The sequence below is a fragment of the Polypterus senegalus genome, chromosome 10 (assembly GCF_016835505.1).
Source record: "Polypterus senegalus isolate Bchr_013 chromosome 10, ASM1683550v1, whole genome shotgun sequence".
NCBI classification, from domain to species: domain Eukaryota; kingdom Metazoa; phylum Chordata; class Cladistia; order Polypteriformes; family Polypteridae; genus Polypterus; species Polypterus senegalus.
In genome coordinates, this window is record NC_053163.1 from 92,047,282 (window position 1) to 92,064,146 (window position 16,865).

At 37.6% G+C, this 16,865-nt stretch overlaps 1 protein-coding gene across 8 annotated transcripts in view; it reads left to right on the forward strand.

Annotated features, from left to right (window-relative positions):
• The window catches only part of map7d3 (MAP7 domain containing 3), a 155,817-nt gene that overhangs the window by 30,048 nt on the left and 108,904 nt on the right, over positions 1 to 16,865 (forward strand). For all 8 annotated transcript variants that reach the window (XM_039766188.1, XM_039766189.1, XM_039766192.1 and 5 more), the window contains exon 2: positions 3,029 to 3,118. In XM_039766188.1, the coding sequence (XP_039622122.1) occupies positions 3,029 to 3,118 (90 nt within the window). The remainder of the gene's footprint in view (positions 1 to 3,028; positions 3,119 to 16,865) is intronic.

Genomic DNA, 16,865 nt, shown 5'->3' on the forward strand with positions numbered 1-16,865 from the left:
TTAGTTTACTATTACACTGTGGATTCTATGGTGTAATTAACTATATTTGTGCTTAATCTGTACATATTTTTACATATTTACATACAGTTTGTACGGCCTGGAACGGATTAATTGTATTTACATACAATCCTATGGGGGGGAAACTGCTTCGGTTCACGACCAAAGTTCTGGAACAATTATGGTCGTGAACCGAGGTTCCACTGTATATGTATGTATGTATATATATATATATATATATATATATATATATATATATATATATATATATATATATAAAATCATGTTTAATGTAGGTAGATCATTGTGACCCGGTCATTTTAAAGGTAGCTCGCAAGGTGGAAAAGTGTAGAACCCCTGAATTAGACCATGTCTAGATTCCTAAAAACGGTATACTTTACCTTCCTGGAACAAAGTACTGTAGAGAACAAGAGGCACAAAATTAAATACATTTAAAACATAGTTTACTTAAAATATTATTTTAAAAACAACACAAAACAGATTCATTTAAAAACAAAACATAAAATTAAATTCACAAATGCACATAGTTGTAGCACACTTAGTATAAAACCTCTCACAGAAGTACCAGTCATTTAGAGCAAGCCTACAGTGAAATGAAATACACCTGATATGTCTACTGTCTAAATGAAATTGAGGCACTGTATACCCTCCGCATAGCTTGTCATCTTCTGTAGTGTCATCTAGATTAAATGTTTCCTTTCTGTAGCATGCAAAGTAGCTCATAATTTTCATTTACTCTACTACTTATCAGGTAATAAGTATTCTGCAAACAAAGTTGTTTGGTAGCCAAACCACAGTAATTATTGCAAATAATTTGGTGAACAAAAGCAGCTGTAGTCAACTCTCCATGATGATTTTTCCTGACACAAAATAATTTCTACCTAATGAAAGAAGTTCACCACACACACGGGGTGCTTTTTGTTATGCTCTGATTCACTTGAAATTTTTCAGTGTGAAATGTCACTGAATTAATTGGAGAGTGAAACAAAATAACTAAGCATCTACTGAGAAGGCACAAAGCAAACAGACTATGAGTGTGAAAATGCAATGACTCCTTATTTTTTATATAGTTTGAATATGCGCCAGATCTGACACTGTTCGTTTTCAGATAATATTGCATGTACTGTACTATTTTAGAATATAAACAAAAATTTGATTTCAGTCAGTCTAATTGCCAGTGTAAATGCATGATAACTGTAAAGGTTAGCTGCTTTTTTTTAAATTTTTTTTTTTTTTAATTCAGTTCAATTTTCTCAGTCGCGTTCACGATCCCTTAATCTGACACTGCTGTTTTCACATAAAGACGCGCTATACCTCAAATTTGATTTATTTGGAGACGCGCTATAGCTCGAATGTTATATATATATATAGGGAATAAAGTACAGTGTCAGGTGCTCATTTATTGTAATAAGAACCATAGCACAGAGAGATGTGTACACTGAAACAAGTACACATGTCGTGAATGTAGGAAGGGTTTGTGGGAATTGTTTATATTTGAATGTGATGATTTTATATAGCATGCATTGGAAATTAGCAGTTCTTAGCATTGCACCACGCAAGCTGTGGTATAAACCGCCTACTGTAACTTGCTTTATTTTTTCTTCACTTATAGTCTAGAATAAAAGTGCACTTGTTTTGTTATACTTGTACACCAACATATGTTCCTGCGTTTGAGTGACACGTGTATGCTCAAAAAATAGACGTGTAATGCCACGAAAAGTGCACCCAGGCACTGCAGTTCGCAAGCATTGGTACGAGAATGCAGTCACAAGTACGCTGCAGAGCTACAGCGCATCTTTATGTGAAAACGGCAGTGTCAGATTGGGGGAGGTAGGGAAGGATCTTGAACATGACTGAGAGAATAAAAAAAAAAAAAACTAACCTTTACAAGTTTATGCCCAGAGGGGACTGGACGGTCTCATGGTCTGGAAACCCTACAGATTTTATTTTTGTCTCCAGCCGTCTGGAGTTTTTTTTTGTTTTTTCTATCCCCCCTGGCCATTGGACCTTACTCTTATTTGATGTTAATTAATGTTGATTTATTTTGTTTTCTTATTGTGTCTTTTATTTTTCTTTTCTTTATTATGTAAAGCACTTTGAGCTACTGTTTGTATGAAAATGTGCTATATAAATAAATGTTGTTGTTGTTGAAGTATCCTAAATTACACTGGCTGTTACACACTGAAATCAAATGTATGTTTTTATTTTAAAATAGTAAGAATAAGAGCAGTTTACTTCTCAAAATTGAGTCGTGCGGGATCGAACTCATGACCTTTTGATTACTAGTCAGCAGCTGATATCATTACGCTACCGTGGCAGCTGTAGTAAGTATGTGTCAATGTGGCATGCTAAGGCGGCTTTTTTTTCTGCAGTTATATTTTTTAATAAAAGCATACTTGTTCTGTTATTTATACCTTTTGTGAAACTGTTTCTTTGATATTTGGACTTGAGGCTTCATACATTATATAGTTTATACCTACATTTTGTCATTTACTACTACAATATGAAAAAGTTTCTGTTTTAAAAATGTGTTTACACGGATTACTGTAGAAATGGAACACACATGAAACACATGTATTCCAAATAATGATCTATTATTTCCACTCTAAAACTCCACTTCACTCCCAGATAATCAATCAAGGCATGAGCTGGGAGAAGTTTGTGCACGTTCTAAGTCGGTGGGGGTTGGAATAGCCGGCTACTTGCAACTTTTCTTTATCAGCACATTTAGATTAACAAAAGACTCTGGCGGAGAGGTGAGAACAGTTTTAAGAAGCGATTTAAGGTGGTACGGATCTACGAGTTTTTTCGTAGGCTCTGGTAATTCTAGTGTTAAGAGCATTTCACATAGTATATCCAGAGGTGGACACTGAACTGGTAGCTTGGTAATTTAATTTACAGTAGTCTAACTGTAATGCTGCATTGCCTGTGTTTCTCCCTATGGATAATTTAAAAGCAGAAATAGAGATTTTAATTAATTTTTGTACTTAATATTTTTATGTACTTGCAGTGGCTGCGGTCCAAGGACCAGGTGAAGAAAAGAAGAGCCAAGCTGGAAACAGTCCCCTTCCAGCTAGTACAAGGACCTGCATCAGGCCAGGTAAAAAAATAAAAAGTTAACTTCAATTAAACTATGTTTGCTTCTCTGTCTTGAAATATAAAAAAAAACAAAGATGAAAGTCTATTTTGCGTCAATTTAAAATATTTTAAGTTATTTGAGAAAACTGGTACAATGGTTTAAATACCTCCAAATGACTTTGTGCCAAGGCACTGGTTGTATAGCGTTTGGACATTTTCTTATCTTGCTGTGAGGCCCCAGATATCTGAAAGATGTGTTTGCCAGCTTAATATGTACAGTATGTATTGAAATGTATTGGTACTAGTTTTAGGGTTGGTTTCTGTCTTGCGACTGATTATGCTAGTATATGGGTCTGACTTCCTGCTACCCTAAAATGTGAATTAAATTCTTTTAGGAAATAGATTACTTGTGAAAATGCATCTGGTTATCCTGAAACCATTCCTCAGAATTATTGTTAAATTGTGAGCTGAATTAATTAACATCCCTAAATAATATTTGTAATTAATGTTAAAGTATATCCTAGTTGTATTAAAGCCTAGGACTTTTTCTCAAAAATTGCAGGTTTTCTGTATTATGTTTTCTGAAATATAAGATGCAACAAAGTAGACATCAGTCATTATGAGGAGGGTGCATTCGGTTTTCCTAAGAATTTAAAAGTGTCCTTGATACATTAGGTTTAATTTGCCATTTGCTTGTTAGTGGTTATTCATGCCTTAAGGACAGATTTAGCATTTATGATTTTAAGGTTATTTTTTACTTTAGCAATTTGCTGTCCTTTATAGTTACTTGCAGGGATGGTTTACATGAATGTGTCCTCTAGTTGGGCTCATTAAGTGTACAGTACCACTTTTTTGATTTGCTTTTCAGTACTTAATACCACTTGATGTTTAGCAACTCTGTATTTTTGATATTTAATGGGTTTAAGTATCTGATAACTAGGGACTAGTGAAATGGCCAAATTCCATTTTGCTTGTGAAACTGATGCTAAAATTAATTTTGCAGTTTTGGAACTTACTAAAAAATTGTGTGTGTGTGGAGGAATACTGCTTTCTAAAGCCTCATTTACTCTTCAGTATTTATCCATGTTTTCTCAGAAGCTGTGCAGCACCAGTGGTCTTTAGTACACTGGTAAAATTATTTCTGTTTTATGGTTCAGGTCATTGAAGAGGAGCACAGTATGTTTGTTTTTTTTTTTTTGAAAACCAAAATAGACCATTGTGTGTGTATATACTGTATTTTCTACTCAAAAACTATTTGTCCCTTGCTGTTAACTAGAAACTGCCCTTTACTTTTTCTTTATTCCTGCAGCTGGGGATGTGGATATCCATATTTAAAAGCGCAGTTGAGTAGGAGTGTATGATATGTATTGTCAAAGATAATATCTTAATCGTTTCAATAATGTGCGAGTTGAAATTATCAAGTACGTCACTCATTTTGCAAAAAACAATCAAAAAGACACCTTGAGAATCCAAGCATTCACTGTCCCATGTACCTAACAGGACTGCACTTGGTGCAAAGTAAAGATGTTCTTTGCTGTAGGTCATGGAATGGGGCGAAGACATAGCTCAGGGGAGAGAGGTGCAGAGCTCAGTGGGTGTGTACAAACATAGCTGACCTATGTAACCAGGGCTCCAGACAGAAAAAATAATTTGGGAGCCATTGGCTCCTAAACCCAAAATATTTAGGAGCCAAATGCTTTTTTGGGAGCCATAATCTCTACTGCATGCCAAATGTGAAATAAACAAATATTACTTATTTGTATTGTTTATTTGTTTCTTCGGTCTACCTCACACTGCCTTTCCTTTCTCCTATCTGAGCTATTTGACCTGCCTACTAGTGTCCTCTGCAAAGTCTTACAGATAATAATAACAGAAGAATAAATTACACATAAATGTGAACAGTGCAAATGTTTACTAATAAGCAATACTTCAAGTCCAGAGTCTTTTACACAACATATGTAAGGAACACTACAAATATAAACACTGAAAATGTCTTACACATAATAACACAAGAATTAACACAATAACAAACATCATAAACAATCATTTCTGAAATAATCATTTCGCAATGAGTGTACAAATATAAAGAAATTAATTACTCTTCAAGTTCACTGTCACTAACCATTACAATGTCAGCAACATTAGGCCAGCCAGTATACTTTGGTCTGTACTTTTTTTTGCTGGCTGACAACCAGCACTTTACACTGGGCTCTGGATTAAAAAGTGTAGGGCCCTCTGTACTGATCCTTACCAAGTCTTCCAGTGTTTCTACACTTATGGAGTTGCGCACTTTTGATTTTATTCTGTTTTGTGCTGAAAATTCTCGCTCGCACTGAGCTGCAGATATCGGAATCACCAGCATTATTTCGACTAAGTGAAGCAGATTTTTTAAATCTGTACGGAACGGCTCCTTACTCAGCAACACTGTCCATAGGTCACCGTAAGTCTTATCCATAAACTGACCCTTCACTAATATTTTCAACATTAGCCATTCCTTCTGCACAGCTGTGACATCACAGCCATTGTTTGATAAGAGCTCCCTGATCCCTTTGAATGTCCGTGCTGTGTAACACTTGACATCATGTTTGCAAACCTGATCTCCAATTCTTTAACAGTAATGTCAACTGTTTTTTCAATTGCGGCCTTTAGATCACTTCTGAATGTGGCCCGATTTTGGGGGCTTTTCAGTTAAAAATTTTGGAAAGCTATGACTGTGTGGCTACTTGCAGCCCTCTCACTCCTGCTTGTTGATGGCCCTTCCTGTTGCACTGAACCTTCAGGCTGAGAACCTATGTGCTATAAGAATTCCTGCAGCTTCCCTTCTCTCAAAGCATTTTCCTTCAATCCTTTAATTGTTACCACACAGCCCACAATAGCAGCAACTGCCTGAGGAGGTATATGAGAATTTTTTTTGAAGTGTAAGGCTCAGCTTTCGGACCTCTGAAAAAAGGTCATGTAAAAAGTGACAAAAAGGCAACGACAAACAGGCTTTCCATTTGCTTAACAATGTGTTTGGCTCTTCCCTTAATGTCTATGTTTTTGGACTTGACTGCAAGGTGCTCCATATGATGATGCACAGCAGTGTACTGCCCCTGACCTGTTGCATAGTTTGAATGTAGAAAAACTTAGAGTGCCCGATAAATGTGTGGCAACTAGCGCTGAGTTTTTACTGCTGGTGGGTTTCGTACTGTGCATCCTAACTCTGCTCCTATAGCCTTCAGCTCCCGCTTGCTTTTGGGACTGAAACTTTTTCAATCATTGGCACTGACCTTTGTGTGTTTAGCATTGCCAGTTCTAGCCGATGGGGTAGACTGTGGAAAGACAGAGCATGTTCTCTTTTCTGAAAAGTGCCCCTATTCCCCCTGTTGCACCCATTTTCACGCTTGCACCATCTGCTCCAAAAGCACTCATTTTATGTACCCACCAATTTGGGTTGGTTGGGTCAACATTCTGAAGCAGTGATTTAATGGTGTTTTGAATCCCTTCTGCATGACCATAATCAATCTCAGCCAAACCTACTAGACGAGTCTTAGGTGTTCCATCAGATACATACCTACAGTATGTGATGACATTGTCTTTCCCTGAGACATCTGTTCCACAATCAGTTATAACAGAGATGTAGTTTACCTTTAAAGCTGCTTCCAGCACATTACTTTTTAATTGATCTGCAATTCAACCTACAAACTCTGCACATGCTGTATCATTATCATATGTTTTTGACACATACATGCCATTCTTCTACATCAGCAGAATTTGAGATTTAAACTGTGAACGGTATTTCTTCCAGTGCAATCATATATGCTGCATTGAATTTTATTTTTAATTCTTTCAACTCATTTTCTGTCGCTTTCTCACAAGCACGTTGCACTGCCTTTGCTATGGGGGTGTCACGAGGAGCAGACCTAGCGATCATCCAGTCTCTGGCATTCTTGTGTTTCTTACTCTCACCATGCTTTTTCACAGTTTCCTTTTTAAAATGGCTCGTACCACAAATTAATTCTGTTTTACCAGCAATTTCTTGCCCGGCTTGTGCACAAAAGCTGCAATACATCTTTCTCTTGTTAAACCGTAACCAAGCAAACTCTTGTAACCAAGCCGCTTTAAACTGTCTTCCAGGTGTCAGCTGCGGGCACAAAAGACTTTGCTAACGGGACGGAGTTGTCATCCTTTAATAACTGTACATTTCCGGATGCCGGTGGCTGTACCTCAGATAACCCACTGACTGAATTATCTTCGGTTCGTTCAGAAGTAGGCCAGGCAGGATTTGGATGAGTGGGCATTGAGAAAAAGTCGGAAATTTTTCGTTTGGCCATTTTGCGTGTTACATGGAAAGTTAGGATGGAATTCAAGGAGTAGTCGTGGCCCAGTTCTCTTCTATTTCAGATCCCTATCCGCAGCAGTTAGCGAGATGACATTTGAAGCAGAGTGGGCGTGTCAGAAGATGCGCTTCGGTTTGGCTTTAATCACGTGATAGTGCAATAGGAAAGGCAGACACAGGCTGAGAGTGTTCGCACATAATTAAAAAACGTTTCTGCTGATTTAAATTTAAAACTTTTCTTAGATTAAGAGAAAGAGTCGCCACCGGTGACTGGAATGAAAAAACTAGTCGCAAAATAGAAAATCAAGACGCATTGGCGACCATTTTAGTCGCCATCTGGAGCCCTGGTAACGTTATCTGCGTTTGCATAGTTAGATGTGGGAGGCTCAGAGTTTGTCACCCCATCACTTCCTGTTTGTTGCTGCGCAGAGATTTACTCAATCTGCCAAAGCACTTCTTGATTTTTCCACCCAAAATGATTGGTTCATTAAATTCTATGTAAGCTCCAAAATAAGTTGTTATACATTTTAGAATGAGTTTGTTTCTGCTGTCTTCTGTTTAACACTTAGGTGTTAACCTGGTTCAAAGCCCATGAACTGTCATAATGTAACAACATGTTAACGGTTCATTTAAACAAAAACCTATGTGATAACGATGATGGGATCAAAGCCATTACAACAGCATCTATGACAGAACTCACAGCTGTGGCGACAGAGAAAGACCACCCTACCCCAGGCCCTTCAGCTGATTCAGCTCACCCTATGGCTTTAGATGTTGGAGCAGGTGATGACACGGTAGGGAGTGAAAAAAAAGTCTTTAGGCAGCTATATTTCAAAAAACAAACACAGGGAGCAGCATCTGGTTATGCCACCTCTATGTTGAGTCAAATCTCAATCCAGACTCTTGTACTTCTTATTTGGTGGAATGGGCTACCCACCTCCATCCATACTGCTGACTCGCCCAATCCATTTAAAAAGCAATTGAAGACTCATCTTTTCTGTGAATACCTCTCTGATTGATAGAATCAAAAAAAACACAATGCTCTTTGATCTTATTTACATTAAGGGTAAATGTCTCTTTATAATATTCTCATTATAATAGTTTTGTTGAACTTAGTGCAGTTTTTTGTGTAAATCCTGTAGGCCACTTTGAAATGGTTTACTCATACTTCAGCATGGGAAAGGTGCTATATAAATAAACTGTATTAATTTTATTATTTTTACTTGCACTGTTCGGTCTAAGTAATACCTTAATTTTTTTTGTGTTCTGTACTTCAGTTTTAAGTAGGAAAATATACCTGTTTTCCTTAACTGTTTTTCCATTAATCTCTTTAGAAAGCTCCAATTAATTTCCTATTAACTAGACCAAGCTAGATCAATGAGACTTTTACAAACACATTTTTAAAGGATGCAAAATGTAGTCTTTCTTATTGTTGTCCTCAAAATCCCAAAAAATATTTGTTTTTTGCCAATAGTGCACGTCCCTACTGTTGAGCTTAGAGTATCATTTCTGTCTCTTCTCCAACACAACATTAGAATTGCAATAGCCAAGACTGTCATCATAGTTGAGTAAGTGGGCACCATGCTACCAGAACAACCACAAAACATGTCTCACAGCTCAACTTGTAAGAGTAAATGTGAGATATACTTCCAGAGAGGAACTAAATAAATTATTCTGTCAATAGCACATATTTTACTGGTTATGAAACACCATTTGTTTTGCAAATGTTTTTTGAGAAGAGATTTGGTTTTGCTCAAATCATTTCACTCATCACTCCTAATAATAATTTGATTGTGTACACATGGAAGTCTGAATATTAAATTGAAAGTTTAAACCAAAATATAATGTCTCTCTGATTTCTGTTTATTTGATGCATTACATGAACAAAAATTAATTCAAAACATTTCAAGTTCCAGAATATATTTGAATGTTTTGCCATGCATAATTTTATCTTTACCTTTGTAGTTAGATATATCCGTATATAAGCAACAGCTTGTTTCTCTAAAAGACATGTCACACCACACAATTCCAAAAATTTTCCATTTCAAACTTTATTTACGTACTGTAAGTGAGTTGAGGGTGGTCACAGCACACTTCCGTGACCAGCAGTCTTATAGTCGGACATCCCCAGCGACTCTATCTGAAGTTTGATTTTATCTTTAGTTGTCGGCAGGCTTTTTGTTTGCGGGAGCTTGCAACCAATCATCACTCACTGCAAAGTATAATGCATGTAGTACAGTTTTAAGGAAACCGGAGAAGTGTGTGTGCTTTTGATGGCAACAAAACAGAAAAGAGGCTTTTTAGTCTGAAATCTCGACCACAACCATATGGAAAAGAGAAGAAATAAAAAAAGTAGAGATTATGGCTGAAAATGCTGTACCCAAAAACTGTTTTCAGGCAGCACATTATTGATGTCAGGAAAATGAATGAGTTTATACCTAACATATAAAACAGAGTGTGTGTGTGTGTATGTGTGTGTATGTTTGTTTGTCCGCCATACAAATCTGCACCGGGCGTCCGATTGCCACCAAACTGGGCATGGGGCTCCTTTGTGACCAGGAGAAGGGCATGGGGTATGTTTGGTTCGGAAAAATGTTTGTGGTGAACCACAGGGCACCTTTTCACCGACACAACATTCGGCACATGTCCCCATACTTAAGATGGCCGCATGTTGTAACAGAACTTCACCGTGGCGCCATCTAGCTGCAGCTTTGGTCTCTGTGCGTTGCCCTTTATCCATATTTCTTTAAATTGCCAAGAGATGGCGGAAGTGTCCAAGTATGAGAAGGCCGACTACTTTGATTGGGTAAAGAGGAACTGCGAATAGATGTAAAACGTGAACAACCCAGTGCACGTGACTGGCCGACACACCCGCGTGTCCGCACGTCACACTCCCACACGCACTGATCTGATAGTGCTGTATTTCATTCACCAACATCCGTTATATAAAAGCACGTTTGAACAGAGACTCACCTTAAAAAGACAGCATCCTTCTCCCACCATTTTCCCCAAACGCAGCACTGATTGTATGTCACTTCTCGCGGTACTTACCATCGCTAACATCCGTTACGTGGCATCACGGTTCAACACAGATGCTCCTTACAAACAGAGCACCCCTCCCCACCATTTTTGCCAGTATGGTTTCAGTGCTTCTCACTGGCTTTCCGTATTTGTGGTTCTATTTGCTCGCTTTCCGACTGACGGTACGATTTCAGTGTTGCTCTTTCTGACTGACTGGTGCTATTTGTTCGCTTTCCGACGTTTTCTAAGTAACGTCAATTCATCTCACTGTGGTGCTTATTCCGTACATAATACCATGTAACACATTATAATTTTCCTGCTTTTTGCTAATATACCCATGCCACCAGAAAAAAGACTAGAATTGGAAGGTCCACTTCAGATGCCACAAGAAAGTCTATTTCAAGGGCGTCTGAAACACCACAGCACACAGAATCCAGAGTGGAAGAACTTACAATAAAATGTCAATCAGAAAACTGTTTCTTCTATTTCTATGTTCTGTTTCTTTCATTTGGGAAATTCACCGGTTATAGATTCCCGGGCAACGCCAGGTACACGTTTGAACAGAGACTCGCCTTAAAAAGACCGCATCCTTCCCCCGCCATTTTCCACACACGCAGCAGCGGTTGTATGTCACTTCTCTCTGTGGTTACCATCGCCAACATCTGTTAGATAGCAGCACGGTTCAACACAGACGCTCTTTACTGTGTAATACCACTCCCCTTTGTGTCAAGACTCTCTATCCAAATATTATTGAAGCAACTATCATGACACGTTGCGCAAGACGTACAGATGTTTTCATACCAAGAATACTGCTGATTTTGAATGATTTTCCCTTTGATTTCAAACTGCTCTAAATTCCTGTTTGTTTGGCTTTTGCTATGTCAATAAGGCTCAAGGGCAATCACTACAAGTTACAGGCATCAATTTCAAAAATCCATGCTTTTCACATGGACAGCTCTACGTAGCATGTTCTAGAGTGGGCAATCCTCAGAATTTTGTTCATTTTCTCACCACAAGGGAAAACAAAAAATATAGTGTATCCAAAGGCTCTGGAATGAGCACTTATATTACCTATTACAATAAAATGTGAATCAGAAAACTATTTGTTCTATTTCTATATTCTGTTTCTCTCATTTCGGAAATTCACTGGTTATAGATTCCCTGGCAACGCCGGGTACTTCTGCTAGTATCTTTATAAATGTGAAAGTGTTGGGTCATTTATTTTGTCATACCCTGAGATGCCTAATCATATAATCTGAAAACAGTTATGTACCAGTCCACCACAGATCAGAACCAACATTTTTATTGCTTTTCTAAAGTGACTATTACTCATCTTATGAGTGAATTATATTTTTGATTTTAACAGACAAATAATGTAACCCTCCTCATGCCCAGAAACCTATTATTTGTAGTGTGTTCTTTTAAGAAAAAGGTGAATTGTGAAAAGATCTCAAGTTTCTGTTTCATTGTAGCAGCCAGCTTGAATAATGTAGTTTATTAACCTAAGGTATGTTGGAACAATCAATCATCTTTGTTTGTGTTCTCATTCTAGTAAGTGACAGTTGCCTTTGAATTTGTTTATCTTAGCAAGTTATATCATTGTATACTAATATGTAAAAGGTGTGAGGCAAAAAAACTCCCCAGGACTCATTAATTTGCCACAGAAAGTTTAAGTGGATACTTGACAAGAGTCACAAATCGAGACCTTCATGAGCTTATTTTACATTTATCATGTTGTGCCTTTTATTTAATGATGTAAACCACATTAATAAATCACAACTTAATGCCATAATTGAAGACTTTTTTTTTTTTACAGACCCTGTACATTCTCTTAGAAAAAAGTGAGTTTTATTGAGTTGCTTTCACTCTCTGTTTGTGAGACTGTGTTTTTCCAAAATCTATTTATCAGAAACAAAATTGTAAGCTAATTTTGTCAAGCTCCATTTTAATTGTATGCACCATTGGCAAGTTCTGCTGTGTGTAGCAACTCTTGTAAGTGTATGTTGAAATGAAATAATGAGTATTTATTTGTCATTTAAATGCTTGGTCAAAGGGTCTCCCTGGTATTTTTATGTCTGCCTTTCCATGCATTGGGAGCCCTAATGTCAAGAGATTTTGCCGCCTACATTTTGTTTTTTTATTTATACTTGGCACTGTAAGCAGGGTCTGTATTGTGAGATCACAGTGTACACTGGAGTTTAAGCATTAATACATTGTATAAAGCATTTGGAGGGTTAGTCTTTTATATCAAAATGATGCTTTTAGTGTTTCTAAACTTAAATAGATGCTAGCATTGTGATTTAAGAAATTTAAATTATAGATTGAAACTTGGTTCTTGTTTTGTTTACAGTGATCCCTCGCTATATCGCGCTTCGACTTTCGCGGATTCACTCCATCGCGGATTTTAAATGTAAGCATATCTAAATATATATCACGGATTTTTCGCTGATTCGCGGATTTCTGCGGACAATGGGTCTTTTAATTTATGGTACATGCTTCCTCAGTTTGTTTGCCCAGTTGATTTCATACAAGGGACGCTATTGGCAGATGGCTTAGAAGCTACCCAATCCGAGCATGTATTAAATATTAAATAAAACTCCTCAATGATATACGATATGCTTCCCGTGCGGTGCTTGATTGTTTGCTTTTCTCTGTCTCTCACTCTCTCTGCCTGATGGAGGGGGTGTGAGCAGAGGGGCTGTTTACACAAAGGCTGTTTGCCTAGAGGATACGGACGCACCTCTAAAAAATGCCGCTTTATCGCGGGTGCTTCGGCATACTTAAAAGCCCAAAAGCACGTATTGATTTTTTGATTGTTTGCTTTTATCTCACTCTCTCTCTCTCTCTCTGACATTCTCTGCTCCTGACACGCATTATTTGAAGAGGAAGATATGTTTGCATTCTTTTAATTGTGAGAAAGAACTGTCATCTCTGTCTTGTCATGGAGCACAGTTTAAACTTTTGACTAAAGGGTGTTATTTCATGTCTAGAGGGCTCTAATAATGCTAACAGTGTAGGAGAGTTTATAAGGGCTTAAAATATATGAAAATAACCATACAAACATGGTTTCTACTTCGCAGATTTTCATCTATCGCGGGGGGTTCTGGAACGCAACCCCCGCGATCGAGGAGAGATTACTGTATTTCTAATGCGAGTTAACTATGAAATAGTAAGTGGATAGCCTAACACTAGTCAGTTCAGTTTGAATCAAATTAACAAAAATCCTGCAAATTTAAGAAAAACCTTAATTTTTCAAGATTTCTAATGAAGCAGCAGATTTTAAAAAGTGGTGAAGTATGATTGATAAAAGTTAAATTCATGATAAAAATAACTCGGCTAAAATAAGTACTTGTTAAAAGAAGATTTGGACTGCACCATACCATAACTGCACAATGTCTACCTGCAGAGAGGAATCAGTGGAATGATACCTGCAAATATCTTTTTGTATTAAAAGTGGTTTGATAAGGAAAATGGAAACCAGCTAAGAAAAATGTCTGATATGCCAATTAAATTCTGAAGCCTTTGGAGTAGAAGTTTGATAGTATCAAAACCTATGGTTAACTGTTTTGTTAGTATAAAACAGTTTTTTGAAAGAACCTGAGATATAATGCTTTTTAACTCTTTCAGACTGAATGTTTTCCTCATATTTGTAGGATGCTTTTTTTTTTCCAAAAAAACTCTATTGACTCTTATTGAAAAGCAAAATGTATTAACAATCTATATGCATGAAGATTTTGATGTGTAAATTACCAATCTAAGTAGCCCATTGCAGTCTTATTATCACTTTGTTCTGGCACCTCAAAATCCTCCTCTGACAATGCAGAAAATGTCAAGAATATGCAAAGCATTTTCAGTACAGTATTTTTTGGACAAGAGGAACTGCTGGTAACAAATTACTGGCTGAATCGCATTCAGCTTGGTTTGTCTTGTGGTCTTTGCTGCCATCTAATGGATAAAAAAGAAAATTCTAGGTGAGTTTTTTTTGACACGAATAAATACTTGAAATTATCAAGATAACTTTATTGTCACTGTACAGTACAATGAAATATACAGTAGTTTGGAGCAAGCCTATAAGATGCCTTAGATAAAAGTATATAACAGTAGACAATAAACTAAGTAAGCATTAAACAATGAGAAGCACAGTAACTATTAACTGTTTTCATATGTACACAGAGTAGAAAGTAAAGGTAAACATGTCAGATTAATAAATTGTAGATAAATAATAAATTAAGTCACCGTGAAGATTACAGTCAACATAATGGTCATGAGTTCCACATGTATAAGGATTATGTGTGTTTGATGCAGATTTTTAGTTAAATCAATGGTGGTTTCTATTATAGGAAGGATCAGTTATCGATGTGCATTTAATAGGCTGATTGCTTTGGGGTAAACCCTGTTCTTCAGCCTGGTATTGTGGACATGCAGGACCCTGAAGCAACTGACAGAAGGCAGAGGAGTAAAAATGCTATAGTGGGGTTGGGTTGGATCTTTACAGATGTTCTTTGCTTTTCTGCTTCAGCGGGTAGTGAACATATCTTTCAGTGTTGGAAGTGGAGTGCCAGTAATTCTCTGAGCCATTTTTCTTAATACGGTGTTCTCAGATGTGCAGCCACAGTACCACACTGTAATGTAGTATGTGATGACAGACTCTGTGGTGCACCTGTTGAAGTTAACCAGCAGCTGTTGAGGGAGCTTCTTCAGGCTTCAGCCTTTGAAGAGCTTTCTCAGCAATTGCTGTTGTGTTTGTTGTTTATGACAGGTCCTGGCTGATGTGGACTCCTAAGAATCTATAACTCTGAACTGTCTCCACCCTCTTGCCATTAATGATTATGGGATGGTGACCACTGTAATTCAATCTCCTGAAGTTCTGAATCAGTCCTTTGTTTTCTTGGAGTCGAGTGCAAGGTGGTTGTTCTGGCTTCAACTCTCCAGATTCTCAACCTCTTCTCTATAGGCTGCTTCATTATTATTGGAAACCGGGCCTATTACTGTGGTGTCATTTGCAAACTTTATGAGGATGTTAGTATTATTAGTTTTATGGGTATGTTTGTAGTCATTTGTGAAGAGGGAGTAAAAGAGAATGCTTAGTACACAGCCCTGCGATACCCCAGTGTTCAGTGTTATAGATGAAAAGAATTGCATACCCTTGCACACAGTTTGTGGTCTGTTAGTGAGAATATCGCAAATCTAGTTACACAGGTGTAGGGGTGTGCGCTATTGGAAAAAAAAAATCTCAATATTTTCTGGGATTTTAACGATAATTCCAAGATATTCTGCATCCTTTAAACATGTTTTTTTAAGTCTTATTATGATCTAGTTTGGTCTTGGTAATATAAAATTAATTGTAGCTTAATGAAACAGTTAAGGAAAACGGGTCTTATTTATTTAATTAAAACTGAAGTAAAACACCCAGGTCCTTTCTGTGTGGAGTTTGCGCGCTCTTCCCTTGTTCGCGTGGGTTTTTGACAGGGGCTCAGGTTTCCTCCCACAGTCCAAAAGTGTGCAGGGTAGACTGATTGACGAGTCTAAATTTACCCTGTAATTGTGTGAGTGTGTGCACCCTGCGGTGTGTTGGCGCCCGCCCAGGGTTGGATTCTGCTTGCACCTGTTGTTCCCAGGACAGGCTCTGCCCACTCCCCCTATCCCCGCGACCCCAGTTGGGATTAAGCGGTTACGATAATGGATGGGACGGATGGATGAAGTAAAACAAAAATATTAAATTCACCAGTCAACTTATTACAGTATTTATTATAGTACATAACTGAACAGTGGCCTACAGGATGTACACAAACATTTGCACTAAGACCAACAAAACTATTAAAATGAGAGCACCTACTATTCATGTAAACAAGGTATAAATGCGCAGGGAATAAAATACCTGAACATCACAATTACAGACCATGAACTGAACATGTGCAGCATGCAAGCAAGAACACAAATCTAGTCATCATTATTAAAACGATTTTTGAACCGTGGGTCAAGTGTGGATGCCAAACCCAACAGCTTGTCCACACAGTCCTCTGTGTATTTGGAGTTCAGATACTCTAGAATGGCTTGTCTGATCTTTTTGGTTAGGTCTGTGTCATTAGACTTAATCTCCATGACATCAGAGTTTAATAAGGCTTGCACAAGTTTTAAGTAAGAAACTGTTACAAGTTGCTCACCTGAAAGAGCATCTGTGAACTCCAGAAGAGGGCCTAATGCTTTACTTACTGCCTTCAGCACTTCAACATCTTTCCATGTTGGGACAAGATGCATGTGCATTTTGTCTGCAGTCAAAATATGACGAATGGCTTTTTCTTGTTCAATAAATCTCCCTATCATGCGCTGTCTTGGGTCCTATCTTGTTGGTGACTCAGTGATAAGTTTATGCATTGGAAGTTTGAGCTGCTCTTGTGCATCAAAAAAGAAGTGCTTTCTTCTTTTTCCA